At 44.6% G+C, this 19129-nt stretch overlaps 1 protein-coding gene across 6 annotated transcripts in view; it reads right to left on the bottom strand.

Moving 5' to 3' along the window:
* LOC110514870 (caskin-1) overlaps positions 1 to 19129 on the bottom strand; it is a 142042-nt gene that overhangs the window by 23665 nt on the left and 99248 nt on the right. For 4 of the 6 annotated variants that reach the window (XM_036973587.1, XM_036973586.1, XM_036973589.1 and 1 more), the window contains 4 exons: positions 10404 to 10508; positions 9337 to 9455; positions 4799 to 4880; positions 4113 to 4222 (listed from right to left, as the gene is read on the bottom strand). In XM_036973587.1, the coding sequence (XP_036829482.1) occupies positions 4113 to 4222; positions 4799 to 4880; positions 9337 to 9455; positions 10404 to 10508 (416 nt within the window). The remainder of the gene's footprint in view (positions 1 to 4112; positions 4223 to 4798; positions 4881 to 9336; positions 9456 to 10403; positions 10509 to 19129) is intronic. The other 2 variants (XM_036973588.1, XM_036973591.1) reach the window with 1 other exon arrangement.

Raw genomic sequence — 19129 nt, 5'->3', positions numbered from 1 at the left:
GGGAGAAGACTGGCTCTGTCTGGGTGAGCTATTCGAGAAGATGGAGGAGGGAGAAGACAGGCTCTGTCTGGGTGAGCTATTTGAGAAGATGGAGGAGGGAGAAGACAGGCTCTGTCTGGGTGAGCTATTTGAGAAGATGGAGGAGGGAGAAGACTGGCTCTGTCTGGGTGAGCTATTGGAGAAGATGAGGGAGGGAGAAGACTGGCTCTGTCTGGGTGAGCTATTGGAGAAGATGAGGGAGGGAGAAGACAGGCTCTGTCTGGGTGAGCTATTGTAGAAGATGGAGGAGGGAGAAGACTGGCTCTGTCTGGGTGAGCTATTCGAGAAGATGGAGGAGGGAGAAGACAGGCTCTGTCTGGGTGAGCTATTTGAGAAGATGGAGGAGGGAGAAGACAGGCTCTGTCTGGGTGAGCTATTTGAGAAGATGGAGGAGGGAGAAGACTGGCTCTGTCTGGGTGAGCTATTGGAGAAGATGAGGGAGGGAGAAGACTGGCTCTGTCTGGGTGAGCTATTGGAGAAGATGAGGGAGGGAGAAGACAGGCTCTGTCTGGGTGAGCTATTGGAAAAGATGGAGTTGGGAGAAGACTGGCTCTGTCTGGGTGAGCTATTGGAGAAGATGGAGGAGGGAGAAGACTGGCTTTGTCTGGGTGAGCTATTGGAGAAGATTGAGCAGGGAGAAGACAGGCTCTGTCTGGGTGAGCTATTGGAGAAGATGGAGGAGGGAGAAGACTGGCTCTGTCTGGGTGAGCTATTGGAGAAGATGGAGGAGGGAGAAGACTGGCTCTGTCTGGGTGTGAGCTATTGGAGAAGATGAGGGAGGCAGAAGACAGGCTATATCTGGGTGAGCTATTGGAGAAGATGAGGGAGAAGACAGGCTATATCTGGGTGAGGTATTGGAGAAGATGGAGGAGGGAGAAGACTGGCTCTGTCTGGGTGAGCTATTGGAGAAGATGGAGGAAGGAGAAGACAGGCTCTGTCTGGGTGAGCTATTGGGGAAGATGGAGGAAGGAGAAGACAGGCTCTGTCTGGGTGAGCTATTGGAGAAGATGGAAGGGTGGACCTGGCCAATCACATCCAGAGATTGTAGACAACCCACTCTGAGGATTCTGATGTGGTGAAGTCTGCTCCAGAGACTTCCTCTATCACAAGCAACTGCAGTATCATGCTCTGTCCACTGAGGGGCAGCAGAGAGGCCAGGAGAACTCAGCCATGCCCAGTCCACCAGCACCTCTTTCTCCCTTATCCCCGCCTTTCTTCCCACCCACTCTGCTCAGGATTGGACCACGGGTCACACGGAGGGGGAGAGGAGGAGGAGGAGGGGAGGAGGAGGAGGGAGGATCTGGAACTAACAGATAGCCATGTGAACCTACACACCCTGCTGGGGAAAAACATGTCCATCAGATGGCTGTGATCTGATCAAGCTATCTCATACACACACACTTCCATCTTACTGGTAGAGAGTCCTGCCAACACACACACACACACACACACACACACACACACACACACACACACACACACACACACACACACACACACACACACGGTGCTAAGCTAGGGTAACGAAGATCAAGATGGCTCAGGCTACAGTATAGTGTAGTATATATACAGTGTATAATATATGTATATCAGTATTGTATATATACGGTATAGTATAATATATAGATCAGTATATTATATATACAGTATAGTGTAGTATATATACAGTTTAGCATATATACAGTAAAGTATAATATATATATATATATCAGTGTAGTATGTATACAGTATAGTATAGTGTATATACCGTATATTACAGTATATATCCAGTATAGTATATATACAGCGTAGTATAATATATATACAGTATAGTACCGTATTTTCAGTATAGTATATATACAGTATAGTATTGTGTATATACAGTATAGCATAGTATATATCCAGTATAGTATATATCCAGTACAGTATATATACAGTGTAGTATAATATATATCCATAATAGTACCGTATATATATATATATATATATATATATATGTATATATATATATATATATATATATATATATAGTACAGTGTATATACAGTATAGTATAGCATATATACAGTATATTATAGTGTATATACAGTATAGTGTATATATATAGTATAGTACATATCCAGTATAGTATATATCCAGTATAGTAAATGTATATAGAGTATACTATATATCCAATATAGTATAGTGTGTATATATATATAGTATATTATATCTCCAGTATAGTATATATCCAGTATAGTATATATCCAGTATATACAGTATAGTGAATGTATATACAGTATAGTATATCTCCAGTATAGTATATATACAGTATATTATAGTGTATATACAGTATAGTAAATGTATATACATTATAGTATATATCCAGTATTGTAAATGTATATAGAGTATAGTATATATCCAATATAGTATAGTGTATATATTGCATAGTATATCTCCAGTATAGTATATCTCCAGTATAGTATATATCCAGTATATTATAGTGTATATACAATATAGTAAATGTATATATAGTATAGTATATATCCAATATGGTATTGTGTGTATATATATAGTATAGTATATCTCCAGTATGGTATAGAATACATAAATATATAGTACAGGCTCATATCAGAGAGGTTTAGAGAACACAAAACAACGTCCCTGGGCAGCAAACAAGGAAAACAGGGTTGGAGGAGGAACACAGAGATGGAGGAGGAGGAACACAGAGATGGAGGAGGAGGAACACAGAGATGGAGGAGGAGGAACACAGAGATGGCGGAGGAGGAACACAGAGATGGAGGAGGAGGAACACAGAGATGGAGGAGGAGGAACACAGAGATGGAGGAGGAGGAACACAGGGATGGAGGAGGAGGAACACAGGGATGGAGGAGGAGGAACACAGGGATGGAGGAGGAGGAACACAGGGATGGAGGAGGAGGAACACAGAGATGGAGGAGGAGGAACACAGAGATGGAGGAGGAGGAAAACAGAGATGGAGGAGGAGGAACACAGAGATGGAGGAGGAAGAACACAGAGATGGAGGAGGAGGAACACAGAGATGGAGGAGGAGGAACACAGAGATGGAGGAGGAAGAACACAGAGATGGAGGAGGAGGAACACAGAGATGGAGGAGGAGGAACACAGAGATGGAGGAGGAGGAACACAGATGGAGGAGGAGGAACACAGAGATGGAGGAGGAACACAGGGATGGAGGAGGAACACAGGGATGGAGGAGGAGGAACACAGAGATGGAGGAGGAGGAACACAGATGGAGGAGGAGGAACACAGAGATGGAGGAGGAACACAGGGATGGAGGAGGAACACAGGGATGGAGGAGGAGGAACACAGAGATGGAGGAGGAGGAACACAGAGATGGAGGAGGAGGAACATAGAGATGGAGGAGGAGGAACACAGAGATGGAGCAGGAGGAACACAGAGATGGAGGAGGAGGAACACAGAGATGGAGGAGGAGGAACACAGAGATGGAGGAGGAGGAACACAGGGATGGAGGAGGAGGAACACAGAGATGGAGGAGGAGAAACTAAAAGGAGAGAAGACAGAACAGAATCTCTCTCAGAGGAGTAACAGAACAGACAGACCGGAGCGAGCGCACACACACACACACACACACACACACACACACACACACACACTCACCGTGTCGTGGCTGCAACCGAATGCTCGCAGTAAGGACGAGGCCAGCTGAGAGAGTAAGTGTTTGGACATCCTTGGTGTGTGTCGTGTTCGAGACTGTCTCTGTGTCCGTGTTCTCGTGTGTCTGTGTGTCCGTGTTCTCGTGTGTCTGTCTGTCCGTGTTCTCGTGTGTCTGTCTGTCCGTGTTCTCGTGTGTCTGTCTGTCCGTGTTCTCGTGTGTCTGTCTGTCCGTGGTTCTGTGAGTGTCTGTGTGTCCGTGGTTCTGGGTGTGTGTGTGTCCGTGCTTCTGTGTGTGTGTGTCTACGGTTGTGTGTGTGTGTGTGTTTCTGTCGTTGGTGAAGAGTGTGTGAGAGATTGTGCTGAAGGGGAAGAGGGACACTGGTTTCGATGAGGAGAGGGATGCAGTGAAGCAGGAAGTGTGTGAGTGATGACTCTGAGAGGAAGACTGTCTGTCTTACCTTCCCCTCGCCTTGCCCCTCCCCCTTCCAGGTTGCCGTGGCGTCATAGGGTGGAGCTTCATGGAGCGGGCATCCTGATTGGCTCGACTGTCTAGAGGCAGAGGCGGAGCCTGGAGGTAACACACACTGTCGTTGGGTCGAGCTCAACCACTCATATTTTCATTATTTGACCCAACCAATCCTGTCCCACCATTTCTTTCTATAAAACCAATCCCCCTCATTCACCGTGTGAATAACCAATCAGGTTTCACCTCCTCCTCAGTAACTGGTGTCATCAGCCAATCACAGGCCTCCTCTACTAACTACTGGCCATCTGGATGACAGAGCCGCCAAGATCCAGATCCCACTGTGTGTGTGTGTGTGTGTGTGTGTGTGCGATTGCTTCAATCGTTATAAAGGACACAGATGATGCTCTCTTTATCTCCCTCACCCCCTCTCTCTCTCTCTCTCTCTCTCTCTCTCTCTCTCTATCTCTCTGTCTCTCTCTCTCTCTCTATCTCTCTGTCTCTCTCTCTCTCTCTCTCTCTCTCTCTCTCTCTCTATCCCTCTCTATCTCATCCCTCTCTCTCTCTCTCCCTCTCTCACTGGAGTGATGTGTACCTGTAGATTGCAACACACACACACACACACACACACACACACACACACACACACACACACACACACACACACACACACACACCTACCTGTAGATAGCTCTACAGACTTGGACTGCTCCAGCAGGTGCTCTTTGGCTTTGGCAGACTGAGACAGCACTGTAGCCAGGAGCTACAGGGAGAAACAACACAGCCTTTAGTTTAGCTACAACACACAGAGAGACACGGTCTTTAGTTTAGTTACAACACACAGAGACACAGTCTTTAGTTTAGTTACAACACACAGAGACACAGCCTTTAGTTTAGCTACAACACACAGAGAGACACGGTCTTTAGTTTAGTTACAACACACAGAGACACAGTCTTTAGTTTAGTTACAACACACAGAGAGACACAGCCTTTAGTTTAGCTACAACACACAGAGAAACATAGCCTTTAGTTTAGCTACAACACACAGAGAAACATAGCCTTTAGTTTAGTTACAACACACAGAGAGACAGCCTTTAGTTTAGTTACAACACACAGAGACACAGCCTTTAGTTTAGCTACAACACACAGAGACACAGTCTTTAGTTTAGTTACAACACACAGAGAGACACAGCCTTTAGTTTAGCTACAACACACAGAGAGACACAGCCTTTAGTTTAGTTACAACACACAGAGACACAGCCTTTAGTTTAGTTACAACACACAGAGACACATCCTTTAGTTTAGTTACAACACACAGAGAGACACAGCCTTTAGTTTAGTTACAACACACAGAGACACAGTCTTTAGTTTAGTTACAACACACAGAGACACAGCCTTTAGTTACAACACACAGAGAGACACAGTCTTTAGTTTAGTTACAACACACAGAGACACAGTCTTTAGTTTAGTTACAACACACAGAGACACAGTCTTTAGTTTAGTTACAACACACAGAGACACAGTCTTTAGTTTAGCTACAACACACAGAGACACAGCCTTTAGTTTAGCTACAACACACACAGAGACACAGCCTTTAGTTTAGCTACAACACACAGAGACACAGCCTTTAGTTTAGTTACAACACACAGAGACACAGTCTTTAGTTTAGCTACAACACACAGAGAGACACAGTCTTTAGTTTAGTTACAACACAGAGACACAGCCTTTAGTTTAGCTACAACACACAGAGACACAGCCTTTAGTTTAGTTACAACACACAGAGACACAGCCTTTAGTTTAGCTACAACACACAGAGACACAGCCTTTAGTTTAGCTACAACACACAGAGACACAGTCTTTAGTTTAGTTACAACACACAGAGACACAGTCTTTAGTTTAGTTACAACACACACAGAGACACAGCCTTTAGTTTAGTTACAACACACAGAGACACAGCCTTTAGTTTAGCTACAACACACAGAGAGACACAGCCTTTAGTTTAGCTACAACACACAGAGAGACACAGCCTTTAGTTTAGCTACAACACACAGAGACACAGCCTTTAGTTTAGCTACAACACACAGAGACACAGCCTTTAGTTTAGTTACAACACACACAGAGACACAGCCTTTAGTTTAGTTACAACACACAGAGACACAGCCTTTAGTTTAGCTACAACACACAGAGAGACACAGCCTTTAGTTTAGCTACAACACACAGAGAGACAGTCTTTAGTTTAGTTACAACACACAGAGACACAGCCTTTAGTTTAGTTACAACACACAGAGACACAGTCTTTAGTTTAGTTACAACACACAGAGACACAGCCTTTAGTTACAACACACAGAGAGACACAGTCTTTAGTTTAGTTACAACACACAGAGACACAGTCTTTAGTTTAGTTACAACACACAGAGACACAGTCTTTAGTTTAGCTACAACACACAGAGACACAGCCTTTAGTTTAGCTACAACACACACAGAGACACAGCCTTTAGTTTAGCTACAACACACAGAGACACAGCCTTTAGTTTAGTTACAACACACAGAGACACAGTCTTTAGTTTAGCTACAACACACAGAGAGACACAGTCTTTAGTTTAGTTACAACACAGAGACACAGCCTTTAGTTTAGCTACAACACACAGAGACACAGCCTTTAGTTTAGCTACAACACACAGAGACACAGCCTTTAGTTTAGTTACAACACACAGAGACACAGCCTTTAGTTTAGCTACAACACACAGAGACACAGTCTTTAGTTTAGTTACAACACACAGAGACACAGTCTTTAGTTTAGTTACAACACACACAGAGACACAGCCTTTAGTTTAGTTACAACACACAGAGACACAGCCTTTAGTTTAGCTACAACACACAGAGAGACACAGCCTTTAGTTTAGCTACAACACACAGAGAGACACAGCCTTTAGTTTAGTTTCAACACAGAGAGACACAGCCTTTAGTTTAGCTACAACACACAGAGAGACACAGCCTTTAGTTTAGTTACAACACACAGAGAGACACAGCCTTTAGTTTAGCTACAACACACAGAGAGACACAGCCTTTAGTTTAGCTACAACACACAGAGAGACACAGCCTTTAGTTTAGCTACAACACACAGAGACACAGCCTTTAGTTTAGCTACAACACACAGAGACACAGCCTTTAGTTTAGTTACAACACACACAGAGACACAGCCTTTAGTTTAGTTACAACACACAGAGACACAGCCTTTAGTTTAGCTACAACACACAGAGAGACACAGCCTTTAGTTTAGCTACAACACACAGAGAGACACAGCCTTTAGTTTAGCTACAACACACAGAGACACAGCCTTTATTTTAGTTACAACACACAGAGAGACACAGTCTTTAGTTTAGCTACAACACACAGAGACACAGCCTTTAGTTTAGCTACAACACACAGAGACACAGTCTTTAGTTTAGTTACAACACACAGAGACACAGTCTTTAGTTTAGCTACAACACACAGAGACACAGCCTTTAGTTTAGTTACAACACACACAGAGACACAGTCTTTAGTTTAGTTACAACACACAGAGAGACACAGTCTTTAGTTTAGTTACAACACACAGAGAGACACAGCCTTTAGTTTAGCTACAACACACAGAGAGACACAGCCTTTAGTTTAGTTACAACACACAGAGACACAGTCTTTAGTTTAGTTACAACACACAGAGACACAGCCTTTAGTTACAACACACAGAGAGACACAGCCTTTAGTTTAGTTACAACACACACAGAGACACAGTCTTTAGTTTAGTTACAACACACACAGAGACACAGCCTTTAGTTACAACACACACAGAGACACAGCCTTTAGTTTAGTTACAACACACAGAGAGACACAGCCTTTAGTTTAGCTACAACACACAGAGACACAGCCTTTAGTTTAGTTACAACACACAGAGACACAGTCTTTAGTTTAGTTACAACACACAGAGACACAGCCTTTAGTTTAGTTACAACACACAGAGACACAGTCTTTAGTTTAGTTACAACACACAGAGACACAGCCTTTAGTTTAGTTACAACACATAGAGAGACACAGTCTTTAGTTTAGCTACAACACACAGAGACACAGTCTTTAGTTTAGTTACAACACACAGAGACACAGCCTTTAGTTTAGTTACAACACACAGAGAGACACAGTCTTTAGTTTAGCTACAACACACAGAGACACAGTCTTTAGTTTAGCTACAACACACAGAGACACAGCCTTTAGTTTAGTTACAACACACAGAGAGACACAGTCTTTAGTTTAGCTACAACACACAGAGACACAGTCTTTAGTTTAGTTACAACACACAGAGACACAGCCTTTAGTTTAGCTACAACACACAGAGACACAGTCTTTAGTTTAGTTACAACACACAGAGACACAGCCTTTAGTTTAGTTACAACACACAGAGAGACACAGTCTTTAGTTTAGCTACAACACACAGAGACACAGTCTTTAGTTTAGTTACAACACACAGAGACACAGCCTTTAGTTTAGTTACAACACACAGAGAGACACAGTCTTTAGTTTAGCTACAACACACAGAGACACAGTCTTTAGTTTAGTTACAACACACAGAGACACAGCCTTTAGTTTAGCTACAACACACAGAGACACAGCCTTTAGTTTAGTTACAACACACAGAGACACAGCCTTTAGTTTAGCTACAACACACAGAGACACAGTCTTTAGTTGAGTTACAACACACACAGAGACACAGTCAGGGCAGTTCTACACTAGGACAGATATATAGAACAGATATATAGGACAGATATATAGGACTCCCAACAGGGCCGTTCTACACTAGGACAGATATATAGGACAGATATATAGGACTCCACACAGGGCCGGTCTACACTAGGACAGATATATAGGACTCCACACAGGGCCGTTCTACACTAGGACAGATATATAGGACAGATATATAGGACAGATATACAGGACTGAGTGTGTGTGTGTGTGTGTGTGTGTGTGTGTGTGTGTGTGTGTGTGTGTGTGTGTGTGTGTGTGTGTGTGTGTGTGTGTGTGTGTGTGTGTGTGTGTGTGTGTGTGTGTGTGTTCCGGTCTGTCCGTTCTACACTACACTATTTTTATATCATAGACTGTTAGTGTCCATTTCAGGACAGCACTGTGATCAGCATTAAGTGTGTGATCACATTAAGTGTGTGTGGTGTGTGTGTGTGCGCGCGCCTCACCTTAACCCCCTCGGCCTGCGCGTGGAGAATGTGGGTGGAGCTCCCGGCACTCTGACCACTCCCTGATGACCTCACACTGGTCACACTGCCAGAGCTCCCCACGCTACTTCGGTCTCCACCTGGTAAACACAACACAACACACACACACACAGGTGTGTGTTAACACAGAACCAGGTATCATATGTGTTTCTCCGCTACAATGCACTGGACAGCAGCCCACTCAACAGCATGGGTTCACGACTAGGACAGACGAGGTGATTGACGGAGTGACTGACACACTTAAACACACACACATCCACTGACCGACGCAGGCCTGATGACTGACAGAGAGACTAAAGACCCATGCAGAGAGAGAGAGAGAGAGAAAGACAGAGAGAGACAGAGAGAGACAGAGAGAGAGACAGAGACAGAGAGAGAGACAGAGACAGAGACAGAGAGAGAGACCGAGAGAGAGACCGAGACAGAGAGAGAGACAGAGAGAGAGAGACAGAGAGAGAGACAGAGAGAGAGACAGAGAGAGAGAGACAGAGAGAGAGACCGAGAGAGAAACAGAGACAGAGAGAGAGACAGAGAGAGAGACATAGAGAGAGACAGAGAGAGAGACATAGAGAGAGACAGAGAGAGATACAGAGAGAGATACAGAGAGAGAGACAGAGAGAGAGACAGAGAGATAGATAGATGGATAGAGAGATAGATAGAGAGATAGATAGAGAGATAGATAGATATATAGATAGATAGATAATGACTGCAGCCCTCCACACACAGCCAGGGACCAGGTACTGCCAGGTACAGCCAGGGACCAGGTACTGCCAGGTACAGCCAGGGACCAGGTACTGCCAGGTAGGTACTGGTCTCTGTTCAGTTCTGGACATAATGGAGAGATGGCAGGGTCTCTAAGGTGCCCCTATCCACTGATTCTAGGTCAGATCCTATAGGGGCCATTGTGTTGCCTTTCCCTATAGTATTAGCCCGGATAATCTGATCTAGACCTATGGTTAGGGGCAGCTTCAATCTGTAGACAACGCCACAGGTCAGGGGTCAGGCAGGGCTGCGCGGGGCGGGGTTACCTGGCCCAGGCTTGCGCAGCACCCATATCTCCTCGCTGGAGCTGCCCTGGGGGCCGCAGGACCGGGTGGGGGAACCGTGAGGGGTGGCTTCTGAGCCGCGACAACCTTCAACACAGAAACCACTGTTAACCTCTAAATCCCCCTGCTCCGCTAATCTAGCTGTAGCCGCTAACCCCAGCTACGCTAAACTATCAGCTAATCCTGGGGATAAACTAGCCTTGGCACCTAACTCTGGGGTTAAATTAGCATTATACAGCTAAAACCCCCTCTAAACTAGCATTAGTAGCTAACCCCAAACTAGCCATCACTGCTAGTCCTGGGGCTAAAATAGCATTAGAAGCTAACCCTGTAACTGAACTAGCATTAGTAGCTAACCCCAAACTAGGAATCACTGTTAGTCCTGGGGCTAAAATAGCATTAGAAGCTAACCCTTTCACTGAAACAGCATTAGTAGCTAACCTTAAACTAGGAATCAGTGTTAGTCCTGGGGCTAAAATAGCATTAGAAGCTAACCCCAAACTAGCCATCACTGCTAGCCATGGGGCTAAAATAGCATTAGCAGCTAAATCTGTCACTGGACTAGCATTAGTAGCTAACCCTAAACTAGGAATCACTGCTAGTCCTGGGGCTAAACTACCATTAGCGGTTAACCCTGACGCTAATGTAGTGTTAGCCAATAACTAGCATTAGCAGCTAACAATTAAGCAAAACTAGCATTCACTGCAAAACAGTTAATCACTCACCCTCTAACTCTAAACCTTAGCTTTGCTAGCATTGATCCGCTAATCCTAAACTGGCTAACCAGCCCCACCACGATCCCCAACCAGCAGGACAGATGGGGGTGCAGGGCGGGGTGGGGGTAAGGGGGACCCTAGAATATACTCTATGTCTGCTTGTTTAACTTCACCCTGTCTTAACAGCAGACACAGACACACACGCATATATACATCACATATATATATATATATATATTCCATAGATATATGAGAACATTTATATACCATTGTACATAAATAGATCAGTAGCATGCATGTATATCTGTGTAGATATATATATATATGTGTCAGAATGTACATAAATATACATATATATGTATAATATATGAAGAGATATATGATGATATATGCAGGGTAAGGTAAGGTATGAGCTGCAGTTCATCAGGAGAGAGAGTTACAGTAGAACAGGAACTCAAGGCATTTAGAGACTGGGGGAGAGGATACAGTAGAACAGAGACGCAAGGCCTTTAGAGACTGGAGGAGAGGATTACAGTAAAACAGGAACTCAAGGCCTTTAGAGACTGGAGGAGAGGATACAGTAGAACAGAGACGCAAGGCCTTTAGAGACTGGAGGAGAGGATTACAGTAGAACAGGGACTCGAGGACTTTAGAGACCGGAGGAGAGGATTACAGTAAAACAGGAACTCAAGGCCTTTAGAGACTGGAGGAGAGGATACAGTAGAACAGAGACGCAAGGCCTTTAGAGACTGGAGGAGAGGATTACAGTAGAACAGAGACTCAAGGCCTTTAGAGACTGGAGGAGAGGATTACAGTAGAACAGGGACTCAGGGCCTTTAGAGACTGGAGGAGAGGATTACAGTAGAACCTAGAGACTCAATGCCTTTAGAGACTGGAGGAGAGGATTACAGTAGAACAGAGACTCAAGGCCTTTATAAACCATAGAGACTGGAGGAGAGGATTACAGTAGAACAGGGACTCAAGGCCTTTAGAGACTGGAGGAGAGGGTTACAGTAGAACAGGGACTCAAGGCCTTTAGAGACTGGAGGAGAGTATTACAGTAGAACAGGGACTCAAGACCTTTAGAGACTGGATGAGAGGATTACAGTAAAACAGGGACTCAGGGCCTTTAGAGACTGGAGGAGAGGATTACAGTAGAACAGAGACTCAATGCCTTTAGAGACTGGAGGAGAGGATTAAAGTAGAACAGGGACTCAAGGCCTTTAGAGCCTGGAGGAGAGGATTACAGTAGAACAGGGACTCAAGGCCTTTAGAGACTGGAGGAGAGGATTGCAGTAGAACAGGGACTCAAGGCCTTTATAAACCATAGAGACTGGAGGAGAGGGTTACAGTAGAACAGATACTCAAGGCCTTTAGAGACTGGAGGAGAGGGTTACAGTAGAACAGGGACTCAGGGCCTTTAGAGGATTACAGTAAAACAAGGACTAAGGGCCTTTAGAGACTGGAGGAGAGGGTTACAGTAGAACAGGAACTCGAGGCCTTTAGAGACTGGAGGAGAGGATTACAGTAGAACAGAGACTCGGGCCTTTAGAGACTGGAGGAGAGGATTACAGTAGAACAGGGACTCAAGGCCTTTAGAGACTGGAGGAGAGGATTACAGTAGAACAGGGACTCAAGGCCTTTAGAGACTGGAGGAGAGGATTACAGTAGAACAGGAACTCGAGGCATTTAGAGACTGGAGGAGAGGATTACAGTAAAACAGGGACTCGAGGCCTTTAGAGACTGGAGGAGAGGATTATAGTAAAACAGGGACTCGAGGCCTTTAGAGACTGGAGGAGAGGGTTACAGTAGAACAGGAACTTGAGGCCTTTAGAAACTGGAGGAGAGGATTACAGTAGAACAGGGACTCAAGGCCTTTATAAACCATAGAGACTGGAGGAGAGGATTACAGTAGAACAGGGACTCAAGGCCTTTAGAGACTGGAGGAGAGGATTACGGTAGAACAGAGACTCAAGGCCTTTAGAGACTGGAGGAGAGGATTACAGTAGAACATGGACTCAAGGCCTTTAGAGACTGGAGGAGAGGATTACAGTAGAACAGGGACTCAACTGAAACACCGCTAACCAAACAACAGTGCTAGGTGGCTGTGCTACAGAAACACCGCTAACCAAACAACAGTGCTAGGTGGCTGTGCAACTGAAACACTGCTAACCAAACAACAGTGCTAGGTGGCTGTGCAACTGAAACACTGCTAACCAAACAACAGCACTAGGTGGCTGTACTACTGAAACACCGCTAACCAAACAACAGAGCTAGGAGGCTAGATAGTTGTTTTCTTGTTGGAAGATCCACTCGTGGCTAAGTTTCAGCCTCCTGGATGAGGCAACCAGAGTTCTTGGGCTGATTTTGAGTTCATGGTGCCGTTGACCCTTAACAAGGGCCCCAGGATCAGTGGAATCAAAACATCCCCCATATCATGAAAATATATTTTACAGTAGGTATGAGGTACTTTTCTGCATAGTGTTTAATATGCATGGCTCTTTCAATGCCAATCCCACCCCTGGTGTGTGTGGCCAAAGAGCTCTATTTTTGTCTCAAATGGCTTGGTTCCAATCAAAAGGGCCTTTCGCCATGGTGATTTTGCCATGGCGATGGATGTGAAATGGATTTTACATGTCTGTTACCTCATTATTAAACCCTCAGCGAAACAGGAAGCTACGGAAGACCACAACACAAGCTACGGAAGACCACAATACAAGCTACGGAAGACCACAACACAAGCTACACCACAATTCAACACAACACCACACTGTAACCCTTGTTCAACAGCAACACAACACTGTAACCCTTGTTCAACAGCAACACTACACTATAACCCTTGTTCAACAGCAGCACTACACTATAACCCTTGTTCAACAGCAGCACTACACTATAACCCTTGTTCAACAGCAACACCACACTATAACCCTTGTTCAACAGCAACACAACACTATAACCCTTGTTCAACAGCAGCACTACACTATAACCCTTGTTCAACAGCAACACTACACTATAACCCTTGTTCAACAGCAACACCACACTATAACCCTTGTTCAACAGCAACACCACACTATAACCCTTGTTCAACAGCAGCACTACACTATAACCCTTGTTCAACAGCAACACAACACTACACTGTAACCCTTGTTCAACAGCAACACCACACTATAACCCTTGTTCAACAGCAACACCACACTATAACCCTTGTTCAACAGCAACACCCCACTATAACCCTTGTTCAACAGCAACACCACACTATAACCCTTGTTCAACAGCAACACCACACTATAACCCTTGTTCAACAGCATCACTACACTGTAACCTTGTTCAACAGCAACACCCCACTATAACCCTTGTTCAACAGCAACACTACACTGTAACCTTGTTCAACAGCAACACCACACTATAACCCTTGTTCAACAGCAACACTACACTGTAACCTTGTTCAACAGCAACACCACACTATAACCCTTGTTCAACAGCAACACTACACTGTAATCCTTGTTCAACAGCAACACCCCACTATAACCCTTGTTCAACAGCAACACTACACTGTAACCTTGTTCAACAGCAACACCCCACTATAACCCTTGTTCAACAGCAACACTACACTGTGACCCTTGTTCAACAGCAACACCCCACAATAACCCTTGTTCAACAGCAACACTACACTGTAATCCTTGTTCAACAGCAACACCCTACTATAACCCTTGTTCAACAGCAACACTACAATGTAATCCTTGTTCAACAGCAACACCCCACTATAACCCTTGTTCAACAGCAACACTACACTGTAACCTTGTTCAACAGCAACACCCCACTATAACCCTTGTTCAACAGCAACACTACACTGTAACCTTGTTCAACAGCAACACCACACTATAACCCTTGTTCAACAGCAACACTACACTGTAATCCTTGTTCAACAGCAACACCCCACTATAACCCTTGTTCAACAGCAACACTACACTGTAACCTTGTTCAACAGCAACACCACACTATAACCCTTGTTCAACAGCAACACTACACTGTGACCCTTGTTCAACAGCAACACCCCACTATAACCCTTGTTCAACAGCAACACTACACTGTAATCCTTGTTCAACAGCAACACCCCACTATAACCCTTGTTCAACAGCAACACTACACTGTAACCTTGTTCAACAGCAACACCACACTATAACCCTTGTTCAACAGCAACACTACACTGTGACCCTTGTTCAACAGCAACACCCCACTATAACCCTTGTTCAACAGCAACACTACACTATAACCCTTGTTCAACAGCAACACTACACTGTGACCCTTGTTCAACAGCAACACCCCACTATAACCCTTGTTCAACAGCAACACTACACTGTAACCTTGTTCAACAGCAACACTACACTGTAACCTTGTTCAACAGCAACACCCCACTATAACCCTTGTTCAACAGCAACACTACACTGTAACCTTGTTCAACAGCAACACCCCACTATAACCCTTGTTCAACAGCAACACTACACTGTAACCTTGTTCAACAGCAACACCCCACTATAACCCTTGTTCAACAGCAACACTACACTGTAACCCTTGTTCAGCAGCAACACTACACTGTAACACTTGTTCAACAGCAACACCAGACTGTAACCCATGTTCAACAGCAACACCCCACTATAAACCTTGTTCAACAGCAACACTACACTGTAACCCTTGTTCAACAGCAACACCCCACTATAACCCTTGTTCAACAGCAACACTACACTGTAATCCTTGTTCAGCAGCAACACTACACTGTAACCCTTGTTCAACAGCAACACCAGACTGTAACCCTTGTTCAACAGCAACACCCCACTATAACCCTTGTTCAACAGCAACACTACACTGTAACCCTTGTTCAACAGCAACACCCCACTGTAACCCTTGTTCAACAGCAACACCCCACTGTAACTCTTGTTCAACAGCAGCACTACACTGTAATCCTTGTTCAACAGCAACACCCCACTATAACCCTTGTTCAACAGCAACACTACACTGTAACCTTGTTCAACAGCAACACCACACTATAACCCTTGTTCAACAGCAACACTACACTGTGACCCTTGTTCAACAGCAACACCCCACTATAACCCTTGTTCAACAGCAACACTACACTATAACCCTTGTTCAACAGCAACACTACACTGTGACCCTTGTTCAACAGCAACACCCCACTATAACCCTTGTTCAACAGCAACACTACACTGTAACCTTGTTCAACAGCAACACTACACTGTAACCTTGTTCAACAGCAACACCCCACTATAACCCTTGTTCAACAGCAACACTACACTGTAACCTTGTTCAACAGCAACACCCCACTATAACCCTTGTTCAACAGCAACACTACACTCTAACCCTTGTTCAGCAGCAACACTACACTGTAACACTTGTTCAACAGCAACACCAGACTGTAACCCATGTTCAACAGCAACACCCCACTATAACCCTTGTTCAACAGCAACACTACACTGTAACCCTTGTTCAACAGCAACACCCCACTATAACCCTTGTTCAACAGCAACACTACACTGTAACCCTTGTTTAACAGCAACACCACACTATAACCCTTGTTCAACAGCAACACTACACTGTAATCCTTGTTCAGCAGCAACACTACACTGTAACCCTTGTTCAACAGCAACACCAGACTGTAACCCTTGTTCAACAGCAACACCCCACTATAACCCTTGTTCAACAGCAACACTACACTGTAACCCTTGTTCAACAGCAACACCCCACTGTAACCCTTGTTCAACAGCAACACCCCACTGTAACTCTTGTTCTACAGCAGCACTACACTGTAACCCTTGTGCAACAGCAACACTACACTGTAACCCTTGTTCAGCAGCAACACTACACTGTAACCCTTGTTCAACAGCAACACCCCACTATAACCCTTGTTCAACAGCAACACTACACTGTAATCCTTGTTCAGCAGCAACACTACACTGTAACCCTTGTTCAACAGCAACACCAGACTGTAACCCATGTTCAACAGCAACACCCCACTATAACCCTTGTTCAACAGCAACACTACACTGTAACCCTTGTTCAACAGCAACACCCCACTATAACCCTTGTTCAACAGCAACACTACACTGTAATCCTTGTTCAGCAGCAACACTACACTGTAACCCTTGTTCAACAGCAACACCAGACTGTAACCCTTGTTCAACAGCAACACTACACTGTAACCTTGTTCAACAGCAACACCCCACTATAACCCTTGTTCAACAGCAACACTACACTGTAACCTTGTTCAACAGCAACACCCCACTATAACCCTTGTTCAACAGCAACACTACACTGTAACCCTTGTTCAGCAGCAACACTACACTGTAACACTTGTTCAACAGCAACACCAGACTGTAACCCATGTTCAACAGCAACACCCCACTATAACCCTTGTTCAACAGCAACACTACACTGTAACCCTTGTTCAACAGCAACACCCCACTATAACCCTTGTTCAACAGCAACACTACACTGTAATCCTTGTTCAGCAGCAACACTACACTGTAACCCTTGTTCAACAGCAACACTACACTGTAATCCTTGTTCAGCAGCAACACTACACTGTAACCCTTGTTCAACAGCAACACCAGACTGTAACCCTTGTTCAACAGCAACACCCCACTATAACCCTTGTTCAACAGCAACACTACACTGTAACCCTTGTTCAACAGCAACACCCCACTGTAACCCTTGTTCAACAGCAACACTACACTGTAACCCTTGTTCAGCAGCAACACTACACTGTAACCCTTGTTCAACAGCAACACCCCACTATAACCCTTGTTCAACAGCAACACTACACTGTAATCCTTGTTCAGCAGCAACACTACACTGTAACCCTTGTTCAACAGCAACACCAGACTGTAACCCATGTTCAACAGCAACACCCCACTATAACCCTTGTTCAACAGCAACACTACACTGTAACCCTTGTTCAACAGCAACACCCCACTATAACCCTTGTTCAACAGCAACACTACACTGTAATCCTTGTTCAGCAGCAACACTACACTGTAAACCTTGTTCAACAGCAACACCAGACTGTAACCCTTGTTCAACAGCAACACCCCACTATAACCCTTGTTCAACAGCAACACTACACTGTAACCCTTGTTCAACAGCAACACCCCACTGTAACCCTTGTTCAACAGCAACACCCCACTGTAACTCTTGTTCAACAGCAACACTACACTGTAACCCTTGTTCAACAGCAACACTACACTGTAACCCTTGTTCAACAGCAACACCACACTATAACACTTGTTCAAAAGCAACACCCCACTATAACCCTTGTTCAACAGCAACACAACACTAGACTGTAACCCTTGTTCAACAGCAACAGCAACACTACACTGTAACCCTTGTTCAACAGCATCACTACACTATAACCCTTGTTCAACAGCATCACCCCACTATAACCCTTGTTCAACAGCAACACCCCACTATATCCCTTGTTAAGCAGCAACACCACACTGTAACCCTTGTTCAACAGCAACACCCCACTGTAACCCTTGTTCAACAGCAACACTACACTGTAACCCTTGTTCAACAGCAGCACAACACTATAACCCTTGTTGAACAGCAACACTACACTATAACCCTTGTTCAACAGCATCACTACACTATAACCCTTGTTCAACAGCAACACAAAACCACACTGTAACCCTTGTTCAACAGCAACACCCCACTATAACCCTTGTTCAACAGCAACACTACACTATAACCCTTGTTCAACAGCAACACAACACTGTAATCCTTGTTTAACAGCAACACCCCACTATAACCCTTGTTCAACAGCAACACTACACTGTAACCCTTGTTCAACAGCAACACTACACTGTAATCCTTGTTCAGCAGCAACACTACACTGTAACCCTTGTTCAACAGCAACACCAGACTGTAACCCATGTTCAACAGCAACACCCCAACTATAACCCTTGTTCAACAGCAACACTA

This window comes from Oncorhynchus mykiss, unplaced genomic scaffold (genome assembly GCF_013265735.2).
Source record: "Oncorhynchus mykiss isolate Arlee unplaced genomic scaffold, USDA_OmykA_1.1 un_scaffold_271, whole genome shotgun sequence".
Taxonomy (NCBI): domain Eukaryota; kingdom Metazoa; phylum Chordata; class Actinopteri; order Salmoniformes; family Salmonidae; genus Oncorhynchus; species Oncorhynchus mykiss.
Note: the sequence above shows the minus strand (reverse complement) of the source record. Positions and strands in the feature narration are given on the sequence as shown.